The 18,254-nt window shown below is 44.5% G+C and overlaps 1 protein-coding gene across 4 annotated transcripts in view; it reads left to right on the forward strand.

The window, feature by feature from the left end:
- The window catches only part of LOC134839612 (uncharacterized), a 35,600-nt gene extending 18,520 nt beyond the window's left edge, over positions 1 to 17,080 (forward strand). For 3 of the 4 annotated variants that reach the window (XM_063855221.1, XM_063855218.1, XM_063855220.1), the window contains one exon: positions 16,649 to 17,080. In XM_063855221.1, coding sequence (XP_063711291.1) covers positions 16,649 to 16,976 — 328 coding nt within the window. In that variant the 3' untranslated portion in view covers positions 16,977 to 17,080. The remainder of the gene's footprint in view (positions 1 to 16,648) is intronic. The other variant, XM_063855219.1, reaches the window with a different exon arrangement.
- The last annotated feature ends 1,174 nt before the right edge of the window (positions 17,081 to 18,254 follow it).

Here is an 18,254-nt window from a genome sequence, read left to right on the forward strand (position 1 = left end):
TTCGTCGCGGGGCTCAAAAAAAATAGTCACGTCGGTCAAAAATTTAGTCGCGGCTTGGTCGGAAAATAAGTCGCGGAGCCCAAAAAAAAGCCGCGGCGATCAAAAGTTTAGTCGCGGAATGCTCGGAAAGCAAGTCGCGAGGGTCAAAAAATTAGCCGCAACGGTCAAAAAATTAGCCGCAACGGTCAAAAACTTGGTCGCGGCATGGTCAGAAAATCAATTGTGGCGGTCAAAAAAAAAGTCGCGGCGGTCAAAAACTTAGTCGCGGCATGGTCGGAAAATAAGTCGCGGCGGTCGAGAAATTAGTCACGGGGCTCAAAACATTTGTCGCCGTGGTCAAAAACATGGTCGAAAAATAAGTCTTGATGGTCAAAAAATTAATCGCGGGGCTTCAAAATTAGTCGCGGCGGTTAAAAAATTAGTTGCGGCGGTTGAAAAATTAGTCGCGGCATGGTCGGAAAGTAAGTCGCGGCGGTCGTAAAATTAGTCGCAGCGGTCAAAAACTTAGTCGCGACATGGTCAGAAAATCTGTCGTAACGGTCGAAAAACAGGTCGCGGCGGTCAAAAAATTAGTCGCGGCATGGTCAAAAAATTATTCGTCGCGGGGCTCAAAAAAATTAGTCGCGTCGGTCAAAAATTTAGTCGCGGCTTGGTCGGAAAATGAGTCGCGGAGCCCAACAAAAAGCCGCGGCGATCAAAAGTTTAGTCGCGGAATGCTCGGAAAGCAAGTCGCGAGGCTCAAAAAGTTAGCCGCAACGGTCAAAAACTTGGTCGCGGCATGGTCAGAAAATCAATTGTGGCGGTCAAAAAACAAGTCGCGGCGGTCAAAAACTTAGTCGCGGCATGGTCGGAAAATAAGTCGCAGCGGTCGAGAAATTAGTCACGGGGCTCAAAACATTTGTCGCCGTGGTCAAAAACATGGTCGAAAAATAAGTCTTGATGGTCAAAAAATTAATCGCGGGGCTTCAAAATTAGTCGCGGCGGTTAAAAAATTAGTTGCGGCGGTTGAAAAATTAGTCGCGGCATGGTCGGAAAGTAAGTCGCGGCGGTCGTAAAATTAGTCGCAGCGGTCAAAAACTTAGTCGCGACATGGTCAGAAAATCTGTCGTAACGGTCGAAAAACAGGTCGCGGCGGTCAAAAAATTAGTCGCGGCATGGTCAAAAAATTATTCGTCGCGGGGCTCAAAAAAATTAGTCGCGTCGGTCAAAAATTTAGTCGCGGCTTGGTCGGAAAATGAGTCGCGGAGTCCAACAAAAAGCCGCGGCGATCAAAAGTTTAGTCGCGGAATGCTCGGAAAGCAAGTCGCGAGGCTCAAAAAGTTAGCCGCAACGGTCAAAAACTTGGTCGCGGCATGGTCAGAAAATCAATTGTGGCGGTCAAAAAACAAATAGCGGCGGTCAAAAACTTAGTCGCGGCATGGTCGGAAAATAAGTCAAGGCGGTCGAGAAATTAGTCACGGGGCTCAAAACATTTGTCGCCTTGGTCAAAAACATGGTCGAAAAATAAGTCTTGATGGTCAAAAAATTAATCGCGGGGCTTCAAAATTAGTCGCGGCGGTTAAAAAATTAGTCGCGGCATGGTAGAAAAATAAGTCGCGACGATCAAAAGTTAGTCGCGTTGGTTGAAAAATTAGTCGCCTCATGGTTGAAAAAGGAGTCGCAGCGTTCAAAAAATTAGTCGCGGCGGTCAAAAAGTTAGTTGCGGCGTGGTCAAAAAATTAGTCGCGGGGCTCAAAAAATTAGTCGCAGTGGTCAAAAAAAAGATCGCGGCGGTCAAAAAAAAGTCGCAGGGCTCAAAAATTAGTAGCGGCGGTTGAAAAATTAGTCGCGGCCAGGTCGAAAAGTAAGTCGCGGCGGTCAAAAAATAGTCGCAGGGCTCAAAAATTAGTTGCGGCGGTTAAAAAATTAGTCGCGGCGTGGTCGGAAAAAAAGTCGCGGCGGTCGTAAAATTAGTCGCAGAGGTCAAAAACTTAGTCGCGACATGGTCAGAAAATCAGTCGTGACGGTCAAAAAACAGGTCGCGGCGGTCAAAAAATTAGTCGCGGCATGGTCAAAAAATTATTCGTCGCGGGGCTCAAAAAAAATAGTCGCGTCGATCAAAAATTTAGTCGCGGCTTGGTCGGAAAATAGGTCGCGGAGCCCAAAAAAAAGCCGCGGCGATCAAAAGCTTAGTCGCGGCATGGTCGGAAAGCAAGTCGCGAGGGTCGGAAAATTAGCCGCAACGGTCAAAAACTTGGTCGCGGCAAGGTCAGAAAATCAATTGTGGCGATCAAAAAACAGGTCGCGGCGGTCAAAAACTTAGTCGCGGCATGGTCGGAAAATAAGTCGCGGCGGTCGAGAAATTAGTCACGGGGCTCAAAACATTTGTCGCGGTGGTCAAAAATTTAGACGCGACATGGTCGAAAAATAAGTCTTGGTGGTCAAAAAATTAATCGCGGGGCTTCAAAATTAGTCGCGGCGGTTAGAAAATTAGTCGCGGCGGTTAAAAAATTAGTCGCGGCATGGTAAAAAAATAAGTCGCTTCGGTCAAAAATTAGTCACGGTGGTTGAAAAATTAGTCGCCTCATGGTCGAAAAAGGAGTCGCAGCGTTCAAAAAATTAGTCGCGGCGATCAAAAGTTTAGTTGCGGCGTGGTCAAAAAATTAGTCAAAAAATTGCAGTGGTCAAAAAATTAGTCAGATCATGGTCGAAAAATAAGTCGAAGCCGTCAAAAAAATAGTCGCAGCGGTCAAAATTTTAGTCGCGGCAGGGTCTAAAAATTAGTCGCAGGGCTCAAAAAATTAGTCGCGGCAGTCAAAAATTTAGTTTGGGCATGGTCGAAAAGTAAGTCGCGTCGGTCAAAAAATCAGTCGCAGCGGTCAACAATTTAATCGCGGCATTGTCAAAAATTAGTAGCAGGGCTCAAAAAATTAGTCGCAGTGATCAAAAATTGGTCAGGTTTTGGTCAAAAAATATGTCGCAGCCGTCAAAATAATAGTCGCAGCGGTCAAAATTTTAGTCGCGGCATGGTCTAAAAATTAGTCGCGGGGCTCAAAAAATTAGTCGCGGGGCTCAAAAAATCAGTCGCGGCGGTCGAAAGTTTAGTTTAGGCCTGGTCGAAATTTTAGTTTAGGCATGGTCCAAAATTAAGTCGCGTCGGTCAAAAAATCAGTTGCGGCGGACAAAAAAATTGTGGCAGCGATCGAAATTTTAGTCGCGGCATGGTCTAAAAATTACTCGCGGGGCTCACAAATTTAGTCGCGGGGCTCAAAAATTTAGTCGCGGCAGTCAAAAGTTTGTTCGCGGCATGTTCGGAAAGTAAGTCGCGGCAGTCGAAAAATTTGTCAAAAGTTTAGTCGCGGCATGGTCAAACAATTAATCAGGTCATGGTCAAAAAATACGTCGCGGGGCTCAAAAATATAGTCGCGGCAGTCAAAAAATTAGTCACGGGGCTCAAAAATTATTCGCAGGAGTCGAAAAATTTGTCTCGGGGCTCAAAAAAATAGTCGCGGTGGTCAAAAGTTTTTTCGCGGCATGTTCGGAAAGTAAGTCGCGGCAGTCGAAAAATCAGTCGCAGCGGTCAAATTTTCAGTCGCGGCATGGTCTAAAAATCAGTCGCGGGGCTCAAAAAATTAGTGGCGGCGGTCAAAATGTTAGCTGCGGCATGGTCGGAAAGTAAGTCGCGGCAGTCAAAAAATTGGTCACACTGGTCAAAAAGTAAATCACAGTGGTCAAAAAATTAGTCGCGGGGCTCAAAAAATTAGTCGCGGGGCTCAAAAAATCAGTCGCGGCGGTCGAAAATTTAGTTTAGGCATGGTCGAAATTTTAGTTTAGGCATGGTCGAAAAATAAGTTGGTGGTCAAAAAATAGGTCGTGGCGGTCAAAAGTTTAGTCGCGGTATGGTCAAAAAATAATTTGCGTCGGGCAAAAAATCAGTCGCAGCGGTCAAAGAGTTAGTCGCGGCATGGTCTAAAAATTAGTCGCGGCGGTCAAAAATTTGGTCGCGGCATGGTCGGAAAGTAAGTCGAGGCAGTCGAAAAATTAGTCGCGGAGGTCAAAAAATTAGTCACGGCATGGTCTAAAAATTACTCGCGGGGCTCACAAATTTAGTCGCGGGGCTCAAAAATTTAGTCGCGGCAGTCAAAAATTTGTTCGCGGCATGTTCGGAAAGTAAGTCGCGGCAGTCAAAAAATTTGTCGCGTCGGTCAAAAAATCAGTTGCGGCGGACAAAAAAAATTGTCGCAGCGGTCGAAATTTTAGTCGCGGCATGGTCTAAAAATTACTCGCGGGGCTCACAAATTTAGTCGCGGGGCTCAAAAATTTAGTCGCGGCAGTCAAAAGTTTGTTCGCGGCATGTTCGGAAAGTAAGTCGCGGCAGTCGAAAAATTTGTCGCGGCAGTCAAAAGTTTAGTCGCGGCATGGTCAAAAAATTAGTCAGGTCATGGTCAAAAAATACGTCGCGGGGCTCAAAAAATTAGTCGCGGCAGTCAAAGAATTAGTCACGGGGCTCAAAAATTATTCGCAGGAGTCGAAAAATTTGTCTCGGGCTCAAAAAATAGTCGCGGTGGTCAAAATTTTTTTTCGCGGCATGTTCGGAAAGTAAGTCGCGGCAGTCGAAAAAACAGTCGCGGCGGTCAAACATTTAGTCGCGGCATGGTCAAAAAATTAGGTGCGGTGCTCAAAAACTTCGTTGCGGTGGTCAAAAAATTAGTCAGGTCATGGTCGAAAATTAAGTCGCAGCCGTCAAAAAAATAGTCGCAGCGGTCAAATTTTCAGTCGCGGCATGGTCTAAAAATCAGTCGCGGGGCTTAAAAAATTAGTCGCGGCGGTCAAAATGTTAGCTGCGGCATGGTCGGAAAGTAAGTCGCGGCAGTAAAAAAAATTGGTCGCAGTGGTCAAAAAGTAAATTGCAGTGGTCAAAAAAATAGTCGCGGGGCTCAAAATTATTCGCGGCAGTTGAAAAACTAGTCGTGGCCTGGGCGAAATTTTAGTCGCCTTGATCAAACAATTAGTCGCAGCAGTCAAAAATTTAGTCACGGCATGGTCAAAAAATTAGTCTTGGGGCTCCAAAAAAAGTCGCAGCGGTCAAAAAAATGGTCGCGGCATGATCAAAAAACAAAACGCGGCTCACATAAAATAAGTCGCGGAGCTCAAAAATTTTGTCACGTCAATCGAAATTTTAGTCAGGGCATGGTCGCAAAATAGGTCGCGGCGGTCGAAAAATTAGTTGTGGTGGTCAAAAAATAGGTCGCGGCAGTCAAAAGTTTAGTTGCGGTATGGTGAAAAAATAAGTCGCGTCGGGCGAAAAATCAGTCGCAGCAGTCAAAGAGTTAGTCGCGGCATGGTCAAAAAATTAGTCGCGGGGCTCAAAAAATAGTCGCGGCGATCAAAAAGTTAGTCGCGGCCTGGTCGGAAAGTAAGTCACGGCAGTCAAAAAATTAGTCGCCGCGGCCAAAATTTATTTGCTGCATGGTCTAAAAATTAGTCGATGCGGTCAAAAAATTAGTCGCGGCATGGTCAAAAAGTAAAACGCGGCCCTCAAAAAATAAGTTGCGGGGCTCAAAAAACGGTCAAAATGTAGTCATGACGGTCAAAATGTAGTCGCGGCTTGGTCGAAAAATAAGTCGCGGCGGTCGAAAAATTAGTCTTGGCAGTCGAAAAATAGGTCGCGGCGGTCAAAAGTTTAGTCGCGGTATGGGCGAAAAATAAGTAGCGTCGGGCAAAAAATCAGTCGCGCCGGTCAAAAATTTAATCGCATAATGGTCTAAAAACTAGTCGCGGGGCTCAAAAAGTTAGTCGCAATGGTCAAAAATTAAGTCGCACTGCTGAAAAATTAGTTGCGGCGGTTGAAAATTTAGTCGCAGCTTGGTCGAAAATTATGTCGCGGTGATCAAAATTTTATCGCGGCAGGTTAAAAAAATTAGTCGCGGGGCTCAAAAATTTAGGCGCGGCTGTCAACAATTCAGTCGCGGAATGGTCAAAAAATAAGTCGCGGCTGTCAAAAAATTTATTGCGGGGCTCAAAAAAATATTCACGATGGTCGAAATTTTAGGCGCGATTTAGTCAGAAAAGAGTCGCGGCGGTCAAAATTTTTTTTCGCGGCATGTTTGGAAAGTAAGTCGCGGCAGTCAAAAAAACAGTCGCGGCGGTCAAAAATTTAGTCACGGCATGGTCAAAAAATTAGTCGCGGGGCGCAAAAACTTAGCTGCGGTGGTCAAAAAATTAGTCAGGTCACGGTCGAAAATTAAGTCGCAGCCGTCAAAAAAATAGTCGCAGCGGTCAAATTTTCAGTCGCGGCATGGTCTAAAAATCAGTCGCGGGGCTCAAAAAATTAGTCGCGGCGGTCAAAATGTTAGCTGCGGCAGGGACGGAAAGTAAAACGCGGCAGTCAAAAAATCTGTCGCAATGGTCAAAAAGTAAATCGCAGCGGTCAAAAAATTAGTCGCGGGGCTCAAAAAATTAGTCGCGGGGCTCAAAAAATCAGTCGCGGCGGTCGAAAATTTAGTTTAGGCATGGTCGAAATTTTAGTTTAGGCATGGTCGAAAAATAAGTTGGTGGTCAAAAAATAGGTCGTGGCGGTCAAAAGTTTAGTCGCGGTATGGTCAAAAAATAATTTGCGTCGGGCAAAAAATCAGTCGCAGCGGTCAAAGAGTTAGTCGCGGCATGGTCTAAAAATTAGTCGCGGCGGTCAAAAATTTGGTCGCGGCATGGTCGGAAAGTAAGTCGAGGCAGTCGAAAAATTAGTCGCGGAGGTCAAAAAATTAGTCACGGCATGGTCTAAAAATTACTCGCGGGGCTCACAAATTTAGTCGCGGGGCTCAAAAATTTAGTCGCGGCAGTCAAAAATTTGTTCGCGGCATGTTCGGAAAGTAAGTCGCGGCAGTCAAAAAATTTGTCGCGGCAGTCAAAAGTTTAGTCGCGGCATGGTCAAAAAATTAGTCAGGTCATGGTCAAAAAATACGTCGCGGGGCTCAAAAAATTAGTCGCGGCAGTCAAAGAATTAGTCACGGGGCTCAAAAATTATTCGCAGGAGTCGAAAAATTTGTCTCGGGCTCAAAAAATAGTCGCGGTGGTCAAAATTTTTTTTCGCGGCATGTTCGGAAAGTAAGTCGCGGCAGTCGAAAAAACAGTCGCGGCGGTCAAACATTTAGTCGCGGCATGGTCAAAAAATTAGGTGCGGTGCTCAAAAACTTCGTTGCGGTGGTCAAAAAATTAGTCAGGTCATGGTCGAAAATTAAGTCGCAGCCGTTAAAAAAATAGTCGCAGCGGTCAAATTTTCAGTCGCGGCATGGTCTAAAAATCAGTCGCGGGGCTTAAAAAATTAGTCGCGGCGGTCAAAATGTTAGCTGCGGCATGGTCGGAAAGTAAGTCGCGGCAGTCAAAAAATTGGTCGCAGTGGTCAAAAAGTAAATCGCAGTGGTCAAAAAAATAGTCGCGGGGCTCAAAATTAGTCGCGGCAGTTGAAAAACTAGTCGCGGCCTGGGCGAAATTTTAGTCGCCTTGATCAAACAATTAGTCGCAGCAGTCAAAAATTTAGTCACGGCATGGTCAAAAAATTAGTCTTGGGGCTCCAAAAAAAGTCGCAGCGGTCAAAAAAATGGTCGCGGCATGATCAAAAAACAAAACGCGGCTCACATAAAATAAGTCGCGGAGCTCAAAAATTTTGTCACGTCAATCGAAATTTTAGTCAGGGCATGGTCGCAAAATAGGTCGCGGCGGTCGAAAAATTAGTTGTGGTGGTCAAAAAATAGGTCGCGGCAGTCAAAAGTTTAGTTGCGGTATGGTGAAAAAATAAGTCGCGTCGGGCGAAAAATCAGTCGCAGCAGTCAAAGAGTTAGTCGCGGCATGGTCAAAAAATTAGTCGCGGGGCTCAAAAAATAGTCGCGGCGATCAAAAAGTTAGTCGCGGCCTGGTCGGAAAGTAAGTCACGGCAGTCAAAAAATTAGTCGCCGCGGCCAAAATTTATTTGCTGCATGGTCTAAAAATTAGTCGATGCGGTCAAAAAATTAGTCGCGGCATGGTCAAAAAGTAAAACGCGGCCCTCAAAAAATAAGTTGCGGGGCTCAAAAAACGGTCAAAATGTAGTCATGACGGTCAAAATGTAGTCGCGGCTTGGTCGAAAAATAAGTCGCGGCGGTCGAAAAATTAGTCTTGGCAGTCGAAAAATAGGTCGCGGCGGTCAAAAGTTTAGTCGCGGTATGGGCGAAAAATAAGTAGCGTCGGGCAAAAAATCAGTCGCGCCGGTCAAAAATTTAATCGCATAATGGTCTAAAAACTAGTCGCGGGGCTCAAAAAGTTAGTCGCAATGGTCAAAAATTAAGTCGCACTGCTGAAAAATTAGTTGCGGCGGTTGAAAATTTAGTCGCAGCTTGGTCGAAAATTATGTCGCGGTGATCAAAATTTTATCGCGGCAGGTTAAAAAAATAAGTCGCGGGGCTCAAAAATTTAGGCGCGGCTGTCAACAATTCAGTCGCGGAATGGTCAAAAAATAAGTCGCGGCTGTCAAAAAATTTATTGCGGGGCTCAAAAAAATATTCACGAAGGTCGAAATTTTAGTCGCGATTTAGTCAGAAAAGAGTCGCGGCGGTCAAAATTTTTTTTCGCGGCATGTTTGGAAAGTAAGTCGCGGCAGTCAAAAAAACGGTCGCGGCGGTCAAAAATTTAGTCACGGCATGGTCAAAAAATTAGTCGCGGGGCGCAAAAACTTAGCTGCGGTGGTCAAAAAATTAGTCAGGTCACGGTCGAAAATTAAGTCGCAGCCGTCAAAAAAATAGTCGCAGCGGTCAAATTTTCAGTCGCGGCATGGTCTAAAAATCAGTCGCGGGGCTCAAAAAATTAGTCGCGGCGGTCAAAATGTTAGCTGCGGCAGGGACGGAAAGTAAAACGCGGCAGTCAAAAAATCTGTCGCAATGGTCAAAAAGTAAATCGCAGCGGTCAAAAAAATAGTCGCGGGGCTCAAAATTAGTCGCGGCAGTTGAAAAACTAGTCGCGGCCTGGTCGAAATTTTAGTCGCCTTGATCAAACAATTAGACAAGGCATGGTCAAAAAATTAGTCTCGGGGCTCCAAAAAAAGTCGCAGTGGTCAAAAAAATAGTCGCGGCATGATCAAAAATTAAAACGCGGCTCTCATAAAATAAGTGGCGGGGCTCAAAAGTTTTGTCATGTCAGTCGAAATTTTAGTCAGGGCATGGTCGCAAAATAGGTCGCGGCGGTCGAAAAATTAGTCGTGGTGGTCAAAAATTAGGTCGCGGCAGTCAAAAGTTTAGTCGCGGTATGGTGAAAAAATAAGTGGCGTCGGGCGAAAAATCAGTCGCAGCGGTCAAAGAGTTTGTCGCGGCATGGTAAAAAAAATAGTCGCGGGGCTCAAAAAAATAGTCGCGGCGATCAAAAAGTTAGTCACGGCCTGGTCGGAAAGTAAGTCGCGGCAGTCGAAAAATTAGTCGCGGCGGCCAAAATTTAGTTGCTGCATGGTCTAAAAATTAGTCGAGGTGGTCAAAAATTTAGTCGCGGCATTCTCAAAAAATAAAACGCGGCCCTCAAAAAATAAGTTGCGGGGCTCAAAAAACGGTCGAAATGTAGTCATGACGGTCAAAGTGTAGTCGCGGCTTGGTCGAAAAATAGGTCTCGCCGGTCAAAAGTTTAGTCGCGGTATGGTCGAAAAATAAGTCGCGTCGGGCAAAAAATTAGTCGCGCCGGTCAAAAATTTAATCGCATAAAGGTCTAAAAACTAGTCGCGTGGCTCAAAATGTTAGTCGCATTGGTCTAAAAGTAACAAGCAAGTCGCACTGCTGGAAAATTAGTTGCGGCGGTTGAAAAATTAGTCGCAGCTTGGTCGAAAAAAATGTCGCGGTGATCAAAATTTAATCGCGGCATGGTCAAAAAAATAGTCGCGGGGCTCAAAAAATAGTCGCAGCGATCAAAAAGTTTGTCGCGGCATGGTCGGAAAGTAAGTCGCGGCGGTCGAAAATTTAGTCGTGGTGGTCAAAAATTTAATCGCGGCATGGTCTAAAATTTAGTCGCGTGGCTCAAAAAATTAGTCGCGGCGGTCAAAAATTTAGTCGCGGAATGGTCAAAAATAAGTCGCAGCTGTCAAAAAATTTATTGCGGGGCTCAAAAAAATAGTCACGATGGTCGAAATTTTAGTCGCGACTTGGTCAAAAATAGGTCGCGGCGGTCAAAAAATCAATCATGCCGGTCGAAAAATAAGTCGCGGCGGTCGAAAGTGTAGTCGCGGCATGGCAAACAATAAGTCGTGGCGGTCAAAAGTTCAGTCGCGGCATGATCAAAAAATAAAACGCCGCTCTCATAAAATAAGTCTCGGGGCTCAAAAATTTAGTCACGTCGGTCGAAATTTTAGTCGGGGCATGGTTGCAAAATAGATCGCGGCGGTCAAAAATCAGTCGTGGTGGTCAAAAAATAGGTCGCGGTTGTCAAAAGTTTAGTCGCGGTATGGTCAAAAAATACGTAGCATCGGGCAAAAATCAGGCGTGGCGGTCAAAAAATTAGTCGCGGCATGGTCTAAAAATTAGTCTCGGGGCTCCAAAAAAAGTCGCAGCGGTCAAAAAAATAGTCGCGGCATGATCAAAAATTAAAACGCGGCTCTCATAAAATAAGTGGCGGGGCTCAAAAGTTTTGTCATGTCAGTCGAAATTTTAGTCAGGGCATGGTCGCAAAATAGGTCGCGGCGGTCGAAAAATTAGTCGTGGTGGTCAAAAATTAGGTCGCGGCAGTCAAAAGTTTAGTCGCGGTATGGTGAAAAAATATGTGGCGTCGGGCGAAAAATCAGTCGCAGCGGTCAAAGAGTTTGTCGCGGCATGGTAAAAAAAATAGTCGCGGGGCTCAAAAAAATAGTCGCGGCGATCAAAAAGTTAGTCACGGCCTGGTCGGAAAGTAAGTCGCGGCAGTCGAAAAATTAGTCGCGGCGGCCAAAATTTAGTTGCTGCATGGTCTAAAAATTAGTCGAGGTGGTCAAAAATTTAGTCGCGGCATTCTCAAAAAATAAAACGCGGCCCTCAAAAAATAAGTTGCGGGGCTCAAAAAACGGTCGAAATGTAGTCATGACGGTCAAAGTGTAGTCGCGGCTTGGTCGAAAAATAGGTCTCGCCGGTCAAAAGTTTAGTCGCGGTATGGTCGAAAAATAAGTCGCGTCGGGCAAAAAATTAGTCGCGCCGGTCAAAAATTTAATCGCATAAAGGTCTAAAAACTAGTCGCGTGGCTCAAAATGTTAGTCGCATTGGTCAAAAAGTAACAAGCAAGTCGCACTGCTGGAAAATTAGTTGCGGCGGTTGAAAAATTAGTCGCAGCTTGGTCGAAAAAAATGTCGCGGTGATCAAAATTTAATCGCGGCATGGTCAAAAAAATAGTCGCGGGGCTCAAAAAATAGTCGCAGCGATCAAAAAGTTTGTCGCGGCATGGTCGGAAAGTAAGTCGCGGCGGTCGAAAATTTAGTCGTGGTGGTCAAAAATTTAATCGCGGCATGGTCTAAAATTTAGTCGCGTGGCTCAAAAAATTAGTCGCGGCGGTCAAAAATTTAGTCGCGGAATGGTCAAAAATAAGTCGCAGCTGTCAAAAAATTTATTGCGGGGCTCAAAAAAATAGTCACGATGGTCGAAATTTTAGTCGCGACTTGGTCAAAAATAGGTCGCGGCGGTCAAAAAATCAATCATGCCGGTCGAAAAATAAGTCGCGGTGGTCGAAAGTGTAGTCGCGGCATGGCAAACAATAAGTCGTGGCGGTCAAAAGTTCAGTCGCGGCATGATCAAAAAATAAAACGCCGCTCTCATAAAATAAGTCTCGGGGCTCAAAAATTTAGTCACGTCGGTCGAAATTTTAGTCGGGGCATGGTTGCAAAATAGATCGCGGCGGTCAAAAATCAGTCGTAGTGGTCAAAAAATAGGTCGCGGTTGTCAAAAGTTTAGTCGCGGTATGGTCAAAAAATACGTAGCATCGGGCAAAAATCAGGCGTGGCGGTCAAAAAATTAGTCGCGGCATGGTCTAAAAATTAGTCGCGGGGCTCAAAATTAGTCGCGGCAGTTGAAAAACTAGTCGCGGCCTGGTCGAAATTTTAGTCGCCTTGATCAAACATTTAGTCGCAGCAGTCAAAAAAATAGTCGCGGCATGATCAAAAATTAAAACGCGGCTCTCATAAAATAAGTGGCGGGGCTCAAAAATTTTGTCATGTCAGTCGAATTTTTAGTCAGGGCATGGTCGCAAAATAGGTCGCGGCGGTCGAAAAATTAGTCGTGGTGGTCAAAAATTAGGTCGCGGCAGTCAAAAGTTTAGTCGCGGTATGGTGAAAAAATAAGTGGCGACGGGCGAAAAATCAGTCGCAGCGGTCAAAGAGTTTGTCGCGGCATGGTCAAAAAAATAGTCGCAGCGGTCAAATTTTCAGTCGCGGCATGGTCTAAAAACCAGTCGCGGGGCTCAAAAAATTAGTCGCGGCGGTCAAAATGTTAGCTGCGGCAGGGACGGAAAGTAAAACGCGGCAGTCAAAAAATCAGTCGCAATGGTCAAAAAGTAAATCGCAGCGGTCAAAAAAATAGTCGCGGGGCTCAAAATTAGTCGCGGCAGTTGAAAAATTAGTCGCGGCCTGGTCGAAATTTTAGTCGCCTTGATCAAACAATTAGACAAGGCATGGTCAAAAAATTAGTCTCGGGGCTCCAAAAAAAGTCGCAGCGGTCAAAAAAATAGTCGCGGCATGATCAAAAATTAAAACGCGGCTCTCATAAAATAAGTGGCGGGGCTCGAAAGTATGTCATGTCAGTCGAAATTTTAGTCAGGGCATGGTCGCAAAATAGGTCGCGGCGGTCGAAAAATTAGTCGTGGTGGTCAAAAATTAGGTCGCGGCAGTCAAAAGTTTAGTCGCGGTATGGTGAAAAAATAAGTGGCGTCGGGCAAAAAATCAGTCGCAGCGGTCAAAGAGTTTGTCGCGGCATGGTAAAAAAAAATAGTCGCGGGGCTCAAAAAAATAGTCGCGGCGATCAAAAAGTTAGTCACGGCCTGGTCGGAAAGTAAGTCGCGGCAGTCAAAAAATTAGTCGCGGCGGCCAAAATTTAGTTGCTGCATGGTCTAAAAATTAGTCGAGGTGGTCAAAAATTTAGTCGCGGCATTCTCAAAAAATAAAACGCGGCCCTCAAAAAATAAGTTGCGGGGCTCAAAAAACGGTCGAAATGTAGTCATGACGGTCAAAGTGTAGTCGCGGCTTGGTCGAAAAATAGGTCTCGCCGGTCAAAAGTTTAGTCGCGGTATGGTCGAAAAATAAGTAGCGTCGGGCAAAAAATTAGTCGCGCCGGTCAAAAATTTAATCGCATAAAGGTCTAAAAACTAGTCGCGTGGCTCAAAAAGTTAGTCGCATTGGTCAAAAAGTAACAAGCAAGTCGCACTGCTGGAAAATTAGTTGCGGCGGTTGAAAAATTAGTCGCAGCTTGGTCGAAAAAAATGTCGCGGTGATCAAAATTTAATCGCGGCATGGTCAAAAAAATAGTCGCGGCGATCAAAAAGTTTGTCGCGGCATGGTCGGAAAGTAAGTCGCGGCGGTCGAAAATTTAGTCGTGGTGGTCAAAAATTTAATCGCGGCATGGTCTAAAATTTAGTCGCGTGGCTCAAAAAATTAGTCGCGGCGGTCAAAAATTTAGTCGCGGAATGGTCAAAAATAAGTCGCAGCTGTCAAAAAATTTATTGCGGGGCTCAAAAAAATAGTCACGATGGTCGAAATTTTAGTCGCGACTTGGTCAAAAAATAGGTCGCGGCGGTCGAAAAATCAATCATGCCGGTCGAAAAATAAGTCGCGGCGGTCGAAAGTTTAGTCGCGGCATGGCAAACAATAAGTCGTGGCGTTCAAAAGTACAGTCGCGGCATGATCAAAAAATGAAACGCCGCTCTCATAAAATAAGTCGCGGGGCTCAAAAATTTAGTCACGTCGGTCGAAATTTTAGTCGGGGCATGGTTGCAAAATAGATCGCGGCGGTCAAAAAATTAGTCGTGGTGGTCAAAAAATAGGTCGCGGTTGTCAAAATTTTAGTCGAGGTATGGTCAAAAAATACGTAGCATCGGGCAAAAGTCATTCGTGGCGGTCAAAAAATTAGTCGCGGGGCTCAAAATTAGTCGCGGCAGTTGAAAAACTAGTCGCGGCCTGGTCGAAATTTTAGTCGCTTTGATCAAACAATTAGTCACAGCAGTCAAAAAAATAGTCGCGGCATGATCAAAAATTAAAACGCGGCTCTCATAAAATAAGTGGCGGGGCTCAAAAGTTTTGTCATGTCAGTCGAAATTTTAGTCAGGGCATGGTCGCAAAATAGGTCGCGGCGGTCGAAAAATTAGTCGTGGTGGTCAAAAATTAGGTCGCGGCAGTCAAAAGTTTAGTCGCGGTATGGTGAAAAAATAAGTGGCGACGGGCAAAAAATCAGTCGCAGCGGTCAAAGAGTTTGTCGCGGCATGGTAAAAAAAATAGTCGCGGGGCTCAAAAAAATAGTTGCGGCGATCAAAAAGTTAGTCACGGCCTGGTCGGAAAGTAAGTCGCGGCAGTCGAAAAATTAGTCGCGGCGGCCAAAATTTAGTTGCTGCATGGTCTAAAAATTAGTCGAGGTGGTCAAAAATTTAGTCGCGGCATTCTCAAAAAATAAAACGCGGCCCTCAAAAAATAAGTTGCGGGGCTCAAAAAACGGTCAAAATGTAGTCATGACGGTCAAAATGTAGTCGCGGCTTGGTCGAAAAATAAGTCGCGGCGGTCAAAAAATTAGTCGCGGTATGGTCGAAAAATAAGTAGCGTCGGGCAAAAAATTAGTCGCGCCGGTCAAAAATTTAATCGCATAAAGGTCTAAAAACTAGTCGCGTGGCTCAAAAAGTTAGTCGCAATGGTCAAAAAGTAGCAAGTAAATCGCACTGCTGGAAAATTAGTTGCGGCGGTTGAAAAATTAGTCGCGGCATGGTCAAAATATAGTCGCGGGGCTCAAAAAATAGTCGCGGCGATCAAAAAGTTTGTCGCGGCTTGGTCGGAAAGTAAGTCGCGGCGGTCGAAAATTTAGTCGTGGTGGTCAAAAATTTAATCGCGGCATGGTCTAAAATTTAGTCGCGTGGCTCAAAAAGTTAGTCGCGGCGGTCAGAAATTTAGTCGCGCAATGGTCAAATAAGTCGCAGCTGTCAAAAAATTTATTGCGGGGCTCGAAAAAATAGTCACGATGGTCGAAATTTTAGTCGCGACTTGGTCGAAAAATAGGTCGCGGCGGTCAAAAAATTAGTCATGCCGGTCGAAAAATAAGTCGCGGCGATCGAAAATTTTGTCGCGGCATGGCAAACAATAAGTCGTGGCGGTCAAAAGTTCAGTCGCGGCTTGATCAAAAAATAAAACGCCGCTCTCATAAAATAAGTCGCGGGGCTCAAAAATTTAGTCACGTCGGTGGAAATTTTAGTCGGGGCATGGTCGCAAAATAGATCGCGGCGGTCAAAAAATAGGTCGCGGTTGTCAGAAGTTTAGTCGCGGTATTGTGAAAAAATAAGTGGCGTCGGGCAAAAAATCAGTCGCAGCGGTCAAAGAGTTAGTCGCGGCATGGCCGGAAAGTAAGTTACGGCAGTCGAAAAATTAGTCGCGGCAGTCAAAAATTTGGTTGCTGCATGGTCTAAAATTTAGTCGCGGAGCTCAAACAATTAATCGCGGTGGTCAAAAGTTCAGTCGCAGCATGATCAAAAAATAAACGCGGCTCTCATAAAATAAGTCACGGGGCTCAAAAATTTAGTCATGTCGGTCGAAATTTTAGTCGGGGCATGGTCGCAAAGTAGGTCGCGGCGGTCGAAAAATTAGTCGTGGTGGTCAAAAAATAGGTCGTGGCGGTCAAAAGTTTAGTCGCGGTATGGTAAAAAAATAAGTAGCGTCGGGCAAAAAATCAGTCGCAGCGGTCAAAGAGTTAGTCGCTGCATGGTCTAAAAATTAGTCGCGGCGGTCAAAAATTTGGTCGCGGCATGGTCGGAAAGTAAGTCGAGGCAGTCGAAAAATTAGTCGCGGCGGTCAAAAATTTAGTCACGGCATGGTCTAAAAATTTGTCGCGGGGCTCAAAAAATTAGTCGCGGCGGTCAAAAATTTAGCCGCGGCATGGTCAAAAAATAAAACGCGGCTCTCAAGAAATAAGTTGCGGGGCTCAAAAAACTAGCCATGACGGTCAAAATTTAGTCGCGGCGGTCGAAAAATAATTCGTGGCAGTCGAAAAATGGGTCGCGGCGGTCAAAAGTTTAGTCGCGGTATGGTCGAAAAATATGTAGCTTCGGGCAAAAAATCAGTCGCGCCTGTCATAAATTTTAGTCGCGACATGGTCAAAAAATTAGTTGCGAGGCTCAAAAAAATAGTCGCGGCATGGTCAAAAAATAAGTCGCGGCTGTCAAAAAATTTATTGCGGGGCTCAAAAAATTAGTCAGGATGGTCGAAAACTTAGTCGCGACATGGTCAAAAAACAAGCCGCGGCGGTAGAAAAATCAGTGATGCCGGTCGAAAAATAAGTCGCGGTGGTCGAAAGTTTTGTCGCGGCATGGTCAAACAATAAGTCGTGGCGGTCAAAAGTTCAGTCGCGGCATGGTCAAACAATAAGTCGCGGCGGTCGAAAAATTAGTCGCGGAGGTCAAAAAATTAGTTGTGGCATGGTCGAAAATCAATTCGCGGCGGTCAAAAATTATAAACTTTTAGGTTGAGTTTGCCAATTGGAAATGAGAGCGAGATCAACCTCAGCGACATATTCGAACGTCAATCAGACAGCACCAACGACCTCCTCAGACCTAATTACGTCACAGATCACGTGACTTTGGACTCACGTGAGCTTGCGATGATGAAGAAAGCGGACAAGAAACTTAAGCGACGCCAGCAGCGGATGTTGTCGAAGAGCAACAAAGACTACGCTGGCTATAAAGTTTCCATTCCAGAAGATATTCAAAAATTGTTCAGCATGCAGAAGGAAAAATCGTTCACGCTGCGAAGAGTGAGCGAAGCCAGAGGCGCTGCAGATGTCGAACTGTAGTTACGACTCAATTGATCCAAAAGCAAAACTTGAAAAAGGCAAAAATCACATTTTAATCAAATTTTATATTTCTGTCTTAACTCTTTTTTGTGTGGAGTTTTTCAATTCACTGTTTAATTAAATTTTAATCTAGAATTGTTATCTCAAAGTTTCCATTCGAAAATCATTTTTGAGCATATCTCTTGTCTTTAGCGTTGATGCTTCTGGGTACTGAAAATTTGTGATATAACTAAAAAGAAAAAAAAACAAAACGGACTGTAGCTTTCTTGAATGCCTCTTATATTCGAAAAAAATTATGCCAGTACTGTGGAATTTTTCTCTCTCATTCTTTTTACTACCTGTTTGTGGTTTGTGAGTTGAAAACCTTCATAAACTTTTTGTATAATATCATCCAAACACACAAAAAGTTGTTGCTTCAGGGGGTGGGGATAGGGGTTAGTTTAGATGCGGGGGAGGGGGCAGGGGGCTTCGGTGGTTGGTGGTGATTTAAGTTGGGGGTAGTGATTCAGCTGGGGGGATGTATCAGGTCTGGGCGGATGAAATAGCCGCGTACGCTACGCATAATTGATGAAATGTAAAATATTCAACCAAAGTATTAACCAAAAGCTTGCTTTTGATAGAATTTTGAATGACTTCAGTGCCAAATTCTTTTGCTTTTCAAATGGCCAAAGTGTCATTATGAAGACCGTGCCCAACGAAAGCTGTTTCCTAGATAGAAATGTTATATAGGTTACCTAGTAAAAAATTTTTGTATTTTCTGTACAGAAATTATTTATTTCTTTCTTAGTTGAGAAAAAAACATATTCTGGAAAGAAAAAAAAACACAAATCAGTTCAGTGCTCAACTGCAAGAGATAAACATGCTTCGAGTATACACAACAGCCGTAGCAATTTAATGCAAATTACCAGTTTTTATAAAAAGTGTTGCTTTGAATTAGGCTGCTAAAACTATCAATCATTATTAGGTCGGTCATGCGGCTATCATGTGGCCTAACGGTTAGCACAACATCCTTAAAGAACGGCAAGGCGGAAGTTCGAGCCGTGCCATGAGAGAAATTTTCTAGTTAGAATTAGTCTACCCGCACCGAGCACCCATGGATCATAATCGATTATATTGTCATAATATGGTCAGCATCTATAAAATGACATAATAATCGATTATAATCCATTAAAAAAAGATTATAATCCTAATTTTTTATCCCAATAAAATCCATTATAATCGATTATATTCGATTATAATGGATTTTTTTTGAGGGGTTATTCATGAATTTACAATTTT

Source organism: Symsagittifera roscoffensis, chromosome 2 (genome assembly GCF_963678635.1).
Source record: "Symsagittifera roscoffensis chromosome 2, txSymRosc1.1, whole genome shotgun sequence".
Lineage (NCBI taxonomy): Eukaryota > Metazoa > Xenacoelomorpha > Acoela > Convolutidae > Symsagittifera > Symsagittifera roscoffensis.